The sequence below is a fragment of the Paralichthys olivaceus genome, chromosome 4 (genome assembly GCF_024713975.1).
Source record: "Paralichthys olivaceus isolate ysfri-2021 chromosome 4, ASM2471397v2, whole genome shotgun sequence".
Classification (NCBI taxonomy): domain Eukaryota; kingdom Metazoa; phylum Chordata; class Actinopteri; order Pleuronectiformes; family Paralichthyidae; genus Paralichthys; species Paralichthys olivaceus.
Genome location: NC_091096.1, coordinates 13,310,545 through 13,324,542, shown reverse-complemented (window position 1 = coordinate 13,324,542; position 13,998 = coordinate 13,310,545). Strand labels below are relative to the sequence as shown.

Here is a 13,998-nt window from a genome sequence, read left to right as displayed (position 1 = left end):
TGTGTCTGCTAGGCCATGTGTACAGAGGAGTCCTTCAGGATCAATCAATTCTCAGTAATTTCCCCTACAGCCCATAAAAGCCAGGTCTGTCTGGAAGGGCACGAGGTTGCCACATCGGACCAGCTAATTAATTTTCATGGCTGATTCAGTAACATCTGGCTTTAGAGATACATTCTAACGAGAAATGTAAACATGACAGTGTTCTGCTGGTGCAGTATTTCACATTTCTTGGGAGAAAACCTTCATACTTGAAACCTAATTAGCAGTTTCTGATTGGAGCCATTGTCCAGCCTCAAGTTATACACATGTGAGGCTGTAAACAGCAGAAAGTGAATCTTGTTTTTCTTCAGATCCTTCCCAGTGTCATCTGGAGCTGCGGACCTTATCTCATACTGTATTATAACACACGCATGTATCGCCTCATTGCAGCATCACTCTGTGACCTCCCGCTGCAGTCTGTGCGAAGAGGATGCCAGAATTAGGCTCTTAATTTGCTATTTCTTCTATCTGCTTATGCAGGAAATAGGGAGATTAAATCACAGATAAGATTAGCTTTAATAAAATGAAGGATTAGAGTTAGAAGTTTTTCTGTTAAAATCTCTTTTAACAATTAAATCCATTTTTGGACACAGCGTCTGCGTCTGTATGGAGGATCAGTCTGCAGATATCTTTAATGTTCTCATTATCCTCTTTGCTGTTGGCAGGTTAAAAGCCCAATAGGTGGTTGCAGTATGGCTCCCCCTGTTGAAAAACCACAGCCTTTATTTACACAGCGATTCATTTATTTAATTTTCTTGTTATTCAGTGTCTGATCTTGATTCAAATGTAACCATTTGCAACTGTTGAATAAAACTTGTTTAAGGTTTATTTGCGGATCTAGTTTGGTTTAAGAAGTATTAAAAATTGCGATCAATAAGCCAACTGATTAATAATAAACATGAAGAATTATGAGCGACAGAGAAGTTGGGCAGCAGCACATTTTCTTTTCAGCTGCCTTAGAATATGCATTTGTTTGATGATTATGATGACACAAGCAGCCGCGAATCCAGACAGCTCTATCCTCGGAGAAATCATTGCAGTTTGATTTTTATCTTTGCAATTATAGATAGCGAAGGCCTGACAAATAATTGCCTTGATTTTTTTTCCCTCCCTCCCTGTGTTGTTGCACAGAAAATCAGCCCTGAGATGAACAGAGGGAGATGAGTGTTCCTAAAAATGGCTTTTCTGATATCAAGCAAGCAGCAGGGTTCCCTTTCCCCTCACGTGCACTTGAATTGATTAGTACTCTGGCTGAGGGCATATTCAACATGTCTGCCCCCTGCAAGGCTGCTCTACCCTGTTGATCGCTGGCTCATACATGTGCTTCCTCTGCTCGCTCTCTCCTCAGGAAGCTCCTGTGGGGTAGCAAGACTTTGATTGAGTGGCAGCCGAGTCCACGGGATGCCTCTATTATTATCATCTCTACCTTGGCAGAGGGGCGGGGGGCTATGTCCAGGGGGCCTGGCCGACAGCCCCTGCTTTGTGAGCCCGATAGTCAATTAGAGGCAGCGCACTGCCGGAGACGAGTGGGATGCAGGGTTAATTGCAGAGGACCAAACAGCTGGCTCTATCAGGGCCCATTGTGTTTGCAGCAGTTGTCACGGCAATTGAGGCCTGGCTGTAATCGCTGACTAATCAGCCCTGTGCCAGATGACACCTCCATTAGCACAAGGCAGGTATTGTTCGGGACGCGGAGCTGCTTCGGCCCCCCACCCCTCTGCACCCCATCTCCCAGCCTGCCCATCCTTTTGACGGCAGACTAACAGAAGTGGGGAGAGGACGTCATAGACCTTGATCCTATCTGCTAAGAGCTAAACAATAGCCACAGGTCAAGGGTTCCTCCAGGGAACAATGCCGTCGAATCTTAAGCTGCAACGCATTTGACAGGTCAAACTGTTTCCAAGCCGAGGGATTCTGATGTGAAGGATTTGAAGTCTGCCAGAGCCATGAATTATTAATCTGATTAACTTCATTACAATGAGGGGAGGGTCATAGTGTCCTTTAGTGGTGGAATGTGGCACAAGACGAGATATGTCTGAAACACACTATGAAGAATCTCCAACTTTTAAATAGTAAAGATTAAAAGCAGACCCAGTATAGTTGCATGTGAAAGGACATACGGTGTGTGGCAGCACATGTCCCTTTGCTCACACATGTTAACACGGACTGTCAAGCTGCTTTCAGACAAGCGCTTTACATAAGAACTCAAATGTTTGAGTCAGTTGCTCTGGACACTCTCTGGACTTATTCCTGTCAGCCCACTTGTAGAAACTCTAATGAGTGATCACATTTGAGAAAACAGCAGAATATTGTCCTTAAATTCACAGCGAGCGATTAGGCATGTCGCTGTTGTTTCAAAAAGGCGGCAGATGCAAAACTGAAAAAACAAAAGAATGCGAAGGATGAGAAAGTTACACAGCGGAATTAATATGACATGTCCTGTCTCTTGCATGCTTAATGCATCTTACCTGGTGCATTCCATATGTAAAAGGAAAACTATGGATAATGTCCAGAGTTCATGTCTGAAAACCGCTTCATACTTAGGGGAAACGTCTTTCAGAGACTGATGTTAGACTGAAGCTCATTATTTTCCTTCATCTTTCTTGTAATCTCAAATCCTGTCTTTTTTTTTTTTAGCTCTAACTTCAACACATATTGCTCTCTTTGTTTGGCCAAAGTTTGTGTTTATTATGCACACGTTGTTCTGAAAACTTAATTGCAGTTCAACCAAACACTCCTCTCCCTTCATCTAAACATGCACTCGTTTCCCCTGCTTGCCGGCGAACATGGTCTGAGGGGATCAAAGCGTGCGGTAAATAGGGATCCAGCCTTACAGGAGTGAGTGAGGAAAGGCTGAGGGTCTTTTTGATGTGTCGGAGCGTTTTCTACACTAATAAGAAGAAAACTTCTCCAACCTGCTCATAATTTTAACACTCGAAACACTAATAAACGGGCATTTCAGGCAGTTCTCCCAGACTTTTTGCTCTCCTTATTCATTTAAACCTCAAATTAAAATGCAAAGCATTCTCAGGGTCTTCTGGACTCTGTGCCGTACTCTCGCACAGCCTCTGACTCGCCATCTCCCCCACCCCCCCTCACCTCACTCCCCACCTCACTCCCTGCTCTCACACTCCCTTTCTCGTCTGCCTTGGCTTTTAGTGATCAACACAATTTGACCTCTCACTTGGAAGAAGTGCAGAAAATTTAATGAATTTTTTTACAGTCTAATCTAACCAGTTCCCTCTTTATTGCTGTTTTGTACCCAGTGGACCTCATCTTTACCAGAAACCCCCCTTCACACACACACACACACACACACACACACACACGCACATGCACACCAAGAAAATTAGTTCATCAGAATTCAAAGTGTACTGCTGGCTAATTAAAGGAGTGTTAATTGAGTGTTCAGAATTGGGCACCCCCTTCAACACTAAATGCACACAGATACACACATGCGATCACACACACACAATCACAGTGACAGCACCGGGTACACCAAGGACGTTGCGCTTGGGGAGTTTCATGCCAATCAAAAATGGAGAGAAAGGAGAGTGCCCATCCTCCGAGTGAAATGGGATTTCTAGATCATATCATGGCCTGCTGCAGCTCAGTCTGGGTCTGTGCTGCCATGTTATCCTATCCCAGCCCCGCTATCTCTGTCTGGCCGCTGGAGAGTGTAACACTCCACAGATAGCCTCTCTCACTGCGTGCATCGTGCTAATGAGGGGTGGCATTTAGAGATGTGCTGCTCTGACACATGGGCATTGTGTGCCAGGCACTGGGTGATTAAGGACGAAGGTCAACCCATTAATTGCCTCCCTGCCATCTCCGCTCCCTGGCGCGTGATCTCCCAGACCTAATGCATGTGTTTGCCTGAGCTTTTATCTCATCTCTAATGCGCTTCAATCATATGCTTGGTTTGTTTACATTCCTTTCATGTTGAAAGTTTTCTTTTCTCACTTATTGCACAAGCAGTGCTCTTCCAGGTTTCCCTGTTCATTTACTATAAGCTGTTTCATGTGCTTGTGAGTGCACATAGCCTCCTGCTCTCAGGAAGGAAAAAAGCATATTCTTCCATCCCCAGGGGAAATAATTAATCCTTACAAGGCTGTCGTATGTCGAAATGAAGCGAGTGTGAAGCATTTAGCCCAGGAGGCATTGCAGGCTGTCGCCCGCACAGGCACCTGTTGTTGTCCCTGCCCTACATTTCATGAGAGAGCGCTGAGCAGAGGATAACAACATGCTTCACTGATGGCAAATGAGACACACATCTGCAGATGCAGGTTTTGTGTGTCTGTCTGTCTGTCAGTGTGTGTGTGAGCATGTGCATGCACATGTGCGTGTATGTGTGTGTGCATGCATGCCTGCCTGCCTGCCTGCCTTATTTTCTGTTTTCAGACATTGTGTTTGCATGCATGATGCACGCTGGAGAGTGTGCAGAGGTGCAGGAAACCCCCTACCTTATGAGAAGGTGAGGGCTCACACAAAGGGGGCAGAGCTGGCTGCCTCAGAGGGTGTTTATCAGCCAGCACCATCTGTATGCTGCTGCTCATAGCTATGATCTACTGCAGCCTAGAGCAATAAGTCACAGAGCGTCAGCCCAAAAGAGACTCTTTCCTTTAACCTCCATGTCCTCACTTATAGACTTACTGCTCTGGAGGAGAGAGATGTGGAGACCCCTGCACATCAAACACACAGTGTGTTTGAGAGTGAATTTACGCCCCGGTCTGTGGCCTTACTTACTGTAATCAACTTTGCTATAAAAATTTATACCATGGAACTTTTTAAAGAAGAAGCTGGAATCAGAAGCATCCAGATGCTCATTTGCCTCCTCCTCCTCCTCTTCTTCCTTTATGCCTGTGGGTTCTAATAACCGGAAGCTTTTGTGGAGCTGAGATGGGTTTTGTAGGCCTGAAAGGCCTCTAATCCCTGTGGCCTGTGAAGTGTGAAACCCTTTGATGCCAGGTTGGTGTGCCAAAGGCTCTGCCTATTGACAAACAAGGGCCAAGCTGGGAAAAGACGGAGGGCGAGGGCTTCCTCCTCTTTCTCAGAAGAAATGCAGGCTCAGGCATGGAAAATATGGACTCAGTCAGTGAGAAGGAATAGAATTAGCCACCCTTTAATGAATTTTCAGGCTGTTTTTATAGGTTTTTTTTTCATCATGTGGCAGTAATTAGGTGGAATGATGGGCATATTGCAGCTGCAAGCATGTAGGGGCGGCAGGGCAGAGGCCCTTGATATGCCTGAAAGCCAACTATCTTTCCTCATTTAGACCATGTGATGATCAAAGATGTTTTTTTGCCCCCATGTAAAGAAGATCAGAAAAAAATGTGCCATTCCATTTGCATGTGGACCAGCAATGTGCTTTGAAATGAGCATGTTTTTCTCTTTTGAGCAAATGAAATAAGTCTTCTGTCAGTTTTCCAGTGCGAGTCAGAACATCAAAGCGAATGGCACTGCTGTCACCAGGGAAGCAGCTTTGCCTCAGTAAGGTTGGTTAGATCTCAGATAGGCTGGCCTGGCACTCACTGCCTAAACCATTAGGATGGCACTAGGTTCACTGACTGTTTTAAAGACTAAGACATTCAATTCAGGCTAGTCATTGATTTATTTGAGAAATAATTTGAGATGAAATGTCTAATTAGAAAGTATGTTATCTGCAGAAGTAGCCAAAATGACTGGAATAGGTCTTGCACTAAATCTGGTTGGGGAAATTCACAGTTCTCAGGTGTTAAATACCCAATTTATTTCTTTTATGATATGGATCTTGTAGATTTAATCAGTTGTACAGTGGAAGACCCATAGGGTTGTTGAAATGAACACCTCTCTTGAAATTAGAGTTGTGACTTCTTTGCTGTGGAGTCTCTTTAAAAGTGATTTTGCAATGGGAATGGAGTGAGTCCTAGTCACAGGCTGCACCCTGCAGACTCCTTGGCTGCCAGAACATTTGCTGACGGCAGAGTTATGGCAGTTAATTTTTGTGCATTTTGTCAGCTTTTGCATAAAAATGTCATTTTTGAAGGGGTTGCAAGTCATTTGTGGCAGCTGATATATTGCTTGTAAATTGAGTTTTTTTCCAAACCCCCCACCCTTTTTGTTGCACTGAGCTAAGTACCCATGAAATTGCCTGAATAATGTTGTTTAAATCCAATCTCACCACAGCCCCTCACCTCTATGCCCAGCCCCCAAACAATGACACATGGCAGGGTTTTTAGAAATGGCCATTTTCCTGTTTGCCACCTCAATTCACAATGGTGAAGCCCTGGTTCATTGAGCGAAGGCTATAGCTAGTCTCAGTTGCCACGTGTGCACTGCTGAATTGAATTTTGGAACTAGGGTGGTTTTATGAGGCAAACAGCGCATTTATATGTATGTTAATAGCATGCACCTGCCATTTGTCTGATCCATCATGTATACATTTATTCATAGAAACAATAACACACCATAAGCATTTCTTAAATAATTTGTATATTATTTGAACAGTTATGTTTCTGTCCTGTTTAATGTAATCTCCAATCCGTTTTTGATGTTATCCCTGCAGGTTTGCAAATTGCAGCACATTTTTGACTTGGCTCTGTTCTGATATAGTTCACCTTAACCAGGCTAGTAATTCCCTGTAGATGTTTAATTGTTTTTTTTGCGAGGGTCTCCTGGATTGAATTCTGTGGCCAAGGGTAAGACCCAGTAAGTGATACCACTTATAAATCTCAACTGTGCCACTGCAATTAAACAGGCTTTTATCCCCTCCCCTTCATCCCTTCTTGCCTGGTATCCAAGGCTAACCCAATTCAATGCTAAAGAGAGTCTGAATTAATTTCACAATGCACTGATTTAACAGCGCCTAAGGTACCAGGCTTTGACAGAATGAGTTTTTAAAAAGATCCATTTGTCTAGGGATGAACTTCCACAGGAGGGTGTGAAAATGAGATGAGGGGGAAAGCTCACATGGAGGAGGGGAGTGATGGAACAGAAATGAATGTCAGTCCTGACTTACACTTTGCAAAGTCTTGTTTGGGTTGTTCGCACAAGCCAGCTGTTTACAAATGGTTTTATTCACCTGCTATTGTAGAAACACTGACATTTTTCAGTGGGCTTTATATGAAGACACTGGGATGTTGCCAGGTTTTAACGCTGCAGTGAAGTCAGGATTATTGCAATTGATTGATTGATCTGACTCTGTGGCTGCCGTTGCTGCCAGCTCCTTAGATGTTTTTGGTAATTAAACTCCTGGTCTGCTGTTCTCTTCTTCTAGACATCTTATTCATCCATTTCACTCATGCTTTTCTCTCTGTTTGTCTCGTAGGTGAGCTTTTGATGCCCACGCATTCCCCTCGCTACCCCACTGCGGCAGAACTTGATGCCTACGCTCAGAGGACAGCCAACAACCCTCTGTCCATCAAGATCTTCCCCACCAACATCAGGGTTCCCCAGCACAAGCACCTTAACCGGACTGTGAATGGATATGACACCACAGGGCAACGCTACAGTCCCTACCCTCATATCCACACAGGGGGCTACCATGGCCTGCTTGCCATCGTCAAGGCCTCCTCCTCATCCTCATCAACTTCCACCTTTATCCCTTCAAAAGGCGTTCTCAAGAACTCTGAAGGCAGACGGACTAAACTCTCTCCAGCCCACATAGCTATTGCTCCATACCCACCCCCTAATAATAGCACTTTAGCCAGTGGCCACGGCCAAATGGTCTACCACACTGGGCCCTCGAAGCCTCCAGAAGGACCTGGACTGTCAGTTCCTCCAAATGTCACTGTAGCTGGCTCAGTGATTCCAGTAACTGGAGGCCGAGGCCTGGCCCTGTCCACACAGTCCAACCTCCCCTCCATCCAGAGCATCATTTACCAGATCAACCAGCATTGCCAGGCCCAAGCTCTGCAGCAGGTGTGCCAAGGGGCTGCCGCTGCACCATCAAACTCCAGCCCCTCCAAGCAGGGAACAACCGTCATGGGGATCTCTTCTAGCTCCTCAAGTGGAGGCTATGTGGTAGGAATGGGTCCCCAGGCTAACATGGTGTACACAGGGACAGGACTGCCAGCCCAAAATGCTGAGGCCATCAAGACTGGTGTGTACGCAGAGGGTATGGACTACATCCTTTGGCAGAAACAGCAACAACAACATCATCAACAACAACAGCAGCAGCAGCAGCAGCAGCAGCAACAACAACAGGCTGTGCTCCGCATGTACAGTGGAGGAAGTGGAGGAGGGGGCGCCATCAGCAAGTCCCCCGAAACTTGTGTTCCAGGAGGAGGGATTATGGCCGGCCAAGTGTCCTCCTCTTCCTCCAGACCTTATCACATGACAGCCAGTGCCAGTGGAGGAGGCGGGCTGGACAAAGTCAGCTCTTCCCCTTTGAACTGCGTGGGTATGCATGGAAATTTCTCAGTGGGTCAATACTTTGCCCCGCCATGGAACAGTGTGCTGGTGACACCTGACAGTGACTGCTACAACCCCCAGGAGCTTTTGGGCACCTCTACTGGAGGTCCTGTCACAGGGCACAGAGAGATGGGCTACCCCCACCACCATCACCACTACCACCACCATCCTGCTGTGGACAGCGGGGGAGGCTTGTGCTGCAGCCTGCCCAGCAAGAGCATGTGCAACACATCTGTGCTGAGCAGCAGCTTGCAGTCTCTGGAGTACCTGATCAACGATATCCACCCACCCTGCATCAAGGAGCAGATGCTCGGCAAAGGCTACGAGACTGTGTCTGTGCCGCGTCTGTTGGACCACCAGCATGCACACATCCGCCTCCCTGTTTACAGATAGAGGGGGAAGAAGGAGAGGAGACGAATCAAGAGTTATGAATTTGTGAAGAAATCAAAGTTTAAAAAAAAAAAACTAGATGTTTTTTTGGAGGGGTATGGAGTTATTACGAGTGGCTCGGCTTTAACAAGTGTGGGAGCTTAGACGAGAGCAGTTGTGCTGTGTGACCCTATGGTTTGGTGGTTTCAAAGCAGGCAGTGGGAATCCCAAATATAAAGAGGTGATAGTGATTGCCAGTGGGAGAGAAAAGGGATTTCAAGATTCTCCAGATGTTCCATTGTGTGGTTTGCCAATAGGAATTTTGGATTGATTCTTTTATTTTTCTTGTTTTTTGTGTTTTTTTTTATTATTATTTGGTTGTTTAACTTACCTGAACATTTTTGACAAGAATCATAGCTTGACATGAAGTGCATACGCCACTTGTACCCCCCTTCCAAATACTAAGGATGAAGCTACTGTGTAGGTTGTCACTGAAATGGTCTTAAAAGGGCCAACGTTTAGGGCTGCTCTCAAAATCCAAAACTCTGTAGCAGTGCTCTCACACACACACACACACACACACACACGCATACATTTACCTATACGCAAGAAGAATAAGATTATAGGCAGTACTCGGGTGTTGTGTACAAGGATCATAAGGTTGAATTAGTACAATATTAGTTATTATTGCTGTTATAATTGATACATAAATTGCACTGCTTGAATCTTGTTAACTTTGAAGTTTGGAATTGGGTAGTTTGGATATGATATATTTAAGAAACTTGAAAAACTTGAACCTATTTTTGTTGTTTTATATATTTGTAGGTATATTATATGCATTGGCTGCTATGGGGAAAGTGTCTCAAATGCTTCTTTTTTTTTCTTTTTTTCTTTGTTTTATGATTTAATAATTCCTCTTTGAGCTGATGTGCAGTTTCTTATGTCCTGGTGTGAGACATAGTCACTGCATTGGTTCTGTAAGAACCTGGTCGGAGAGCTCTTCTGTTTTTTCCTAACCAACACTGGAATCTACAATAAATCTTGAAATACTTATTTAAATGGAAAATGTCACAAAAACCTACAAAAAAAGAAATGTTACAATGAAGAATGTGATCGGGGGGTTATCAACATAACCTTATATGTATGTTAATGCGTGTATGTGGCTGAGTGCATGCGCGTATGTTCATTTTAGTTTGTGTTCTTCAAAATCCTCAGACTTACTTTATTTTTATCAGGTCATTACAATTTTTTTTACCACCATGACTGAAACAAAACGATTCACCAGTCCGATGAACATCATATCTGAGTAATGTACAGGAGATCTTTTGCAAGTCTCACTCCCTTTTTATTGGAGGCTTTTGAAATTCATCGGAGGAAGTAGAAAATCAAGTTCTCACCTGACTCCTTTATATCTGTAGTACTGTAGGCCCTTCCTCCGTCAGGTGTTATCATAATGACAGAGAGAGGCAGACACAAATGTAAAATCCTACTCTTCTTCTACCCTCAATCTTGCAAAGGAGAACAAAATGAAAACAATCATGCCCTACCCTCTGGTGTCAGATGAAATGAGATGATGCCCACTTGCTCCTCCTTGTCCATTTCAGCCCCACGGTAGGGATGCATTTAGCCTGGGCCAGTCTTAACTTGATGATTCAGAGCAGTGAAATATTTATAATGACTGTGAGATTCCCTTGAATGTACTGCACTTAAATTACTGCGATGTTTCATTGCCTTGTGGGACTCAAGTGAAAGAGAAAAATTGGATCAGTGCAGCAGTCCTCTGGTCTTAAATTAGCATTTCTTTTGTCAGTCACATTTCTATGGTAAATTGAATTTATTAACTGGAGAGAGAGAGAGAGAGAGCGAGAGAGACGCCGCTTTGTTGTTGGGAAACACTGGCATCAGTCTAGATTTATGAAGTGCAATTATTATGACTGTATTAACATTTTTTTCTCTGAGCTTACACCAAAAAAATGTAAACTACAGTTGTCAATACATTCCCAATGTACCACATCCCTAATCCCTATTCTTTTTATTTTTGTTTTGAGGTGTAAAATAAATTCTTTAAGAATATATTCAGAAGGCCATATCTTGGCTTTGAAGTCTGTCATTATTTTTTAACTTATGTCCTCTAGAAGAAAGTGGGAAATTGGGCCCCTTGTTCCAGAGTGGATGTGATGTGGGACGTAGGTGCTGTTTTATATAGCACCGATAAATACTTTTTTAATTGATCATATTTTAATGTTTACACTTTGGCCACCCAAAGATAAGGGCAAACAGCATTGTCAAAATCTTAAAAATGATTAATCCATCAATATTAAAGATTATTTTTAATGAGATGCAATTTAATATTTCTCTTCCCCCTGAAGACAACTCTCACTTAGTCTTAACTATGAGCCTTAAATTTTCTGGGCTACTGGTATTTCTAGACACGCCACTGTCTTTGAAGGCTGACAAAGATTGCAGTCTAAAGAAAACCAAGCCCCTTGGCTTAAATTTGCACAGTAAGCCTCCTTAACATTCCACTGAAAATTTCTCATGTTGTTTCAACAGCTTAATACCCCAGCCACAGTCTGATTCCAGCATATTTTCTGTCTTGTAGAAATATTTTGACAGATTTACAGATACATCCCATCCCTAAATCCCCACCGCTTGGCTTCTGCATCAGAGCATTAAACCCTGTCACATGATGTTGAAGTGAAGAGGAGACACTTGAGCCGGTGGAGTTTCTGGTGTCTGGCCTTTCCCACCGGTGGACGTCTGAGGCACCAGGCCTTGCTGCTAATGGGACTATTGGGTGACGCCTGCTGCTGGACACAGCCAGTGGAGAGTAATCATTCACTCTAAGGGTTGAAATCAAACCCTTTTTAAATAGCAAGGGATTTCCTATTCAGCACAGAGAGGAATCTGGCCCTTTTGAGCAAAGTTCAACTGAATAACACGTTCAAAAAGGTGACACAAAATAAAGAAGATAATGTTACTTATTAAAGAAAAATGTCAGATTTAGTAAATACCAGGTGGTGTTTGGATATTTTTGACATCTTCGCGGTATGGCCACAGTTTCTACTGTACTGGCTCCGAACTGTCTGTCCCTCCTGGTCCTTAACACACATTAATTGAGCTCCTATTGATGGGATGCATCTTAGCCCCTGTATCTCTGCTCCATTCCACTATTCTCATTTTGGACAATGGACGCTTAGCCCATATTAGGATAATAGAATTAAATTTCAAATAGATTTGTGCCTGAGCTGATCCGTGCGTGGCTCACTCAGCTGCAGAGGCAGAGTGGCATATGGCATGTCATTATCTAAGCCCACTCCCCCTCCGTCCGGGGCCAACAGGGTTCAGCAGTGCTTAAACAAACTGAAGGTTAGGACGGGCTGGCTGGTGTGGAAGGGGAGGACAGCAGGGTTTGTAGGCGGTGGTGGTGGAGGGGTGGCGTAGTGGGGGTTGCAAAATCACAGCCTCCGCAGCATCTCAGAGGGCCTCAGCACCACACCATGGCGCCCGAGCTCAGAGGCCTGCTTTAAAAGCTGGGTTGTGTTTGATCGAGGGGATTTGTTTTCTGTTGGATTATACATGGTTGCTCCCTGCCTGGCGGAGGGGCCCTGTGCAATGTGACAGATCTCAGTAAAAGAAAGAAAAAAAGAAAGAAAGAAAGAGCGAAAAAGATACAGGGAGGGATTTTGGGGTCAGACAAGCCTCGAAGCATCAGTAATCAGGATAATTGCCATGTTCCTGGTGCTGGTTTTAGCCTCCCCTCTTTGGCTCTGCTGCCACACATTTAGATTCAAGCTCAGAAGAAATCACCTTCTCACTCAAAGACGTATTGTGCCTCCATTTATGAAAATCTTAGCCAGTAAGATCCTCATTTGTAATTAAGTTTTTAATGCTTGGGAAAATATTTGAAGCTGTGTTGCCCATGTAAATGATAAATTACACCATTCAAATACGATGTGAATGAGGACATTCAGATCTATCACTCTGGGGTCTCAGATTACAGACTATTGACTGTTAACGTGTTTTCAAGGGCAATGAGACACTGACAAGGACGGCCTGAGGGAAAAGTGGAGGGGGAGCTGACTTGGGCCGTTTGTAAAAATCCCTTAGTAAATCCCAATAAGTCCATGAAGACCTTAACCCGGTGCAAAGGTCTGGTTGTATATTATGGACCTTAAATACTTCTGAGGGGAAAGGAGAGAAGGATGGACCTGTTCAAAGCAGGGTCGGCTCTTTCACTCTCAAAACAGAGGGGACGGGAGGGGAGGAAGGGTGAGAGAAAATAAAGGCAGCTGCTCGCTCTGTGGAGTCTTGGCGCTGCTGCTCTAACCTACAGATGACAGGGGAGGGGGGTTTGCGGCGTGGGGGTGGACATCCCCTCCACGCTGCTTTGGTCATCCTCCACCATGTCCCCTGGCTGCCCTTGGACCCTTGGGGCCCTCGTCTCAGAGTTCTTCCCAGCAGCCCTCCTTAGCGTCAAATAGAAGAAAAAAACTCAAGAGGCCAGTCCTCTACATTTGGCTCCTACCTAGCAAGAAAATACTTTAATCAATAATTCACATGGTCATGAGGACACTTGTATAGTTAACCCGTGAGCCTTATAGCTGTGTTGCACAATATCATTGGAAGATTTGCTGTGTTTTGCCACAGTTCGAGCACATCGCTAGCTTATGAGTGCTACTGAATAAAACCTGGATGAGTTAATTGTCGACATTTCATAATGTATATATTGTTGTAATTAAAATAACTTTAATTTAAAGCAACACAAAGTAAACAATCAGCACAGATAACACAATAAATCAGGATCTTTTTTTCGAGCTCTTTTCTAAACAGGCAATGCAGCAGGTCGTAATTCCACGAGCTTACAGAGTTTTATTTCCTCAGCATCGAAACCATGTATGTTCAGCTGAAAAAGCTTATGGCCTCCAAATATTCATTTAGTTTACGTGGTGGGTATATCGCTGTATCCAATCCAAACACAAAAGTCTGGGGATTTTGCTTTTCTTCTTCGTGTTTCCTTTCACTGTTTGTGTGGCTCTCAGAATGTTCCTGTGGACAAACAGGGCCCCCCCCCCCCCCCGAATGATCTCAAATGCACCGACGCTGCCAAAGTCTGAGGGTGCTGCAACCTTGAGAAAATAATATATATGGAAATGGGAAATCTATAAAGCATCTCTCTTATTGTTCTCCCTGCAGTGT

At 44.2% G+C, this 13,998-nt stretch overlaps 1 protein-coding gene across 2 annotated transcripts in view; it reads left to right on the top strand.

Moving 5' to 3' along the window:
* fam222aa (family with sequence similarity 222 member Aa) overlaps positions 1 to 10,874 on the top strand; it is a 46,794-nt gene extending 35,920 nt beyond the window's left edge. For both annotated transcript variants that reach the window (XM_020101081.2, XM_069523814.1), the window contains exon 3: positions 7,346 to 10,874. In XM_020101081.2, coding sequence (XP_019956640.2) covers positions 7,346 to 8,823 — 1,478 coding nt within the window. In that variant the 3' untranslated portion in view covers positions 8,824 to 10,874. The remainder of the gene's footprint in view (positions 1 to 7,345) is intronic.
* The last annotated feature ends 3,124 nt before the right edge of the window (positions 10,875 to 13,998 follow it).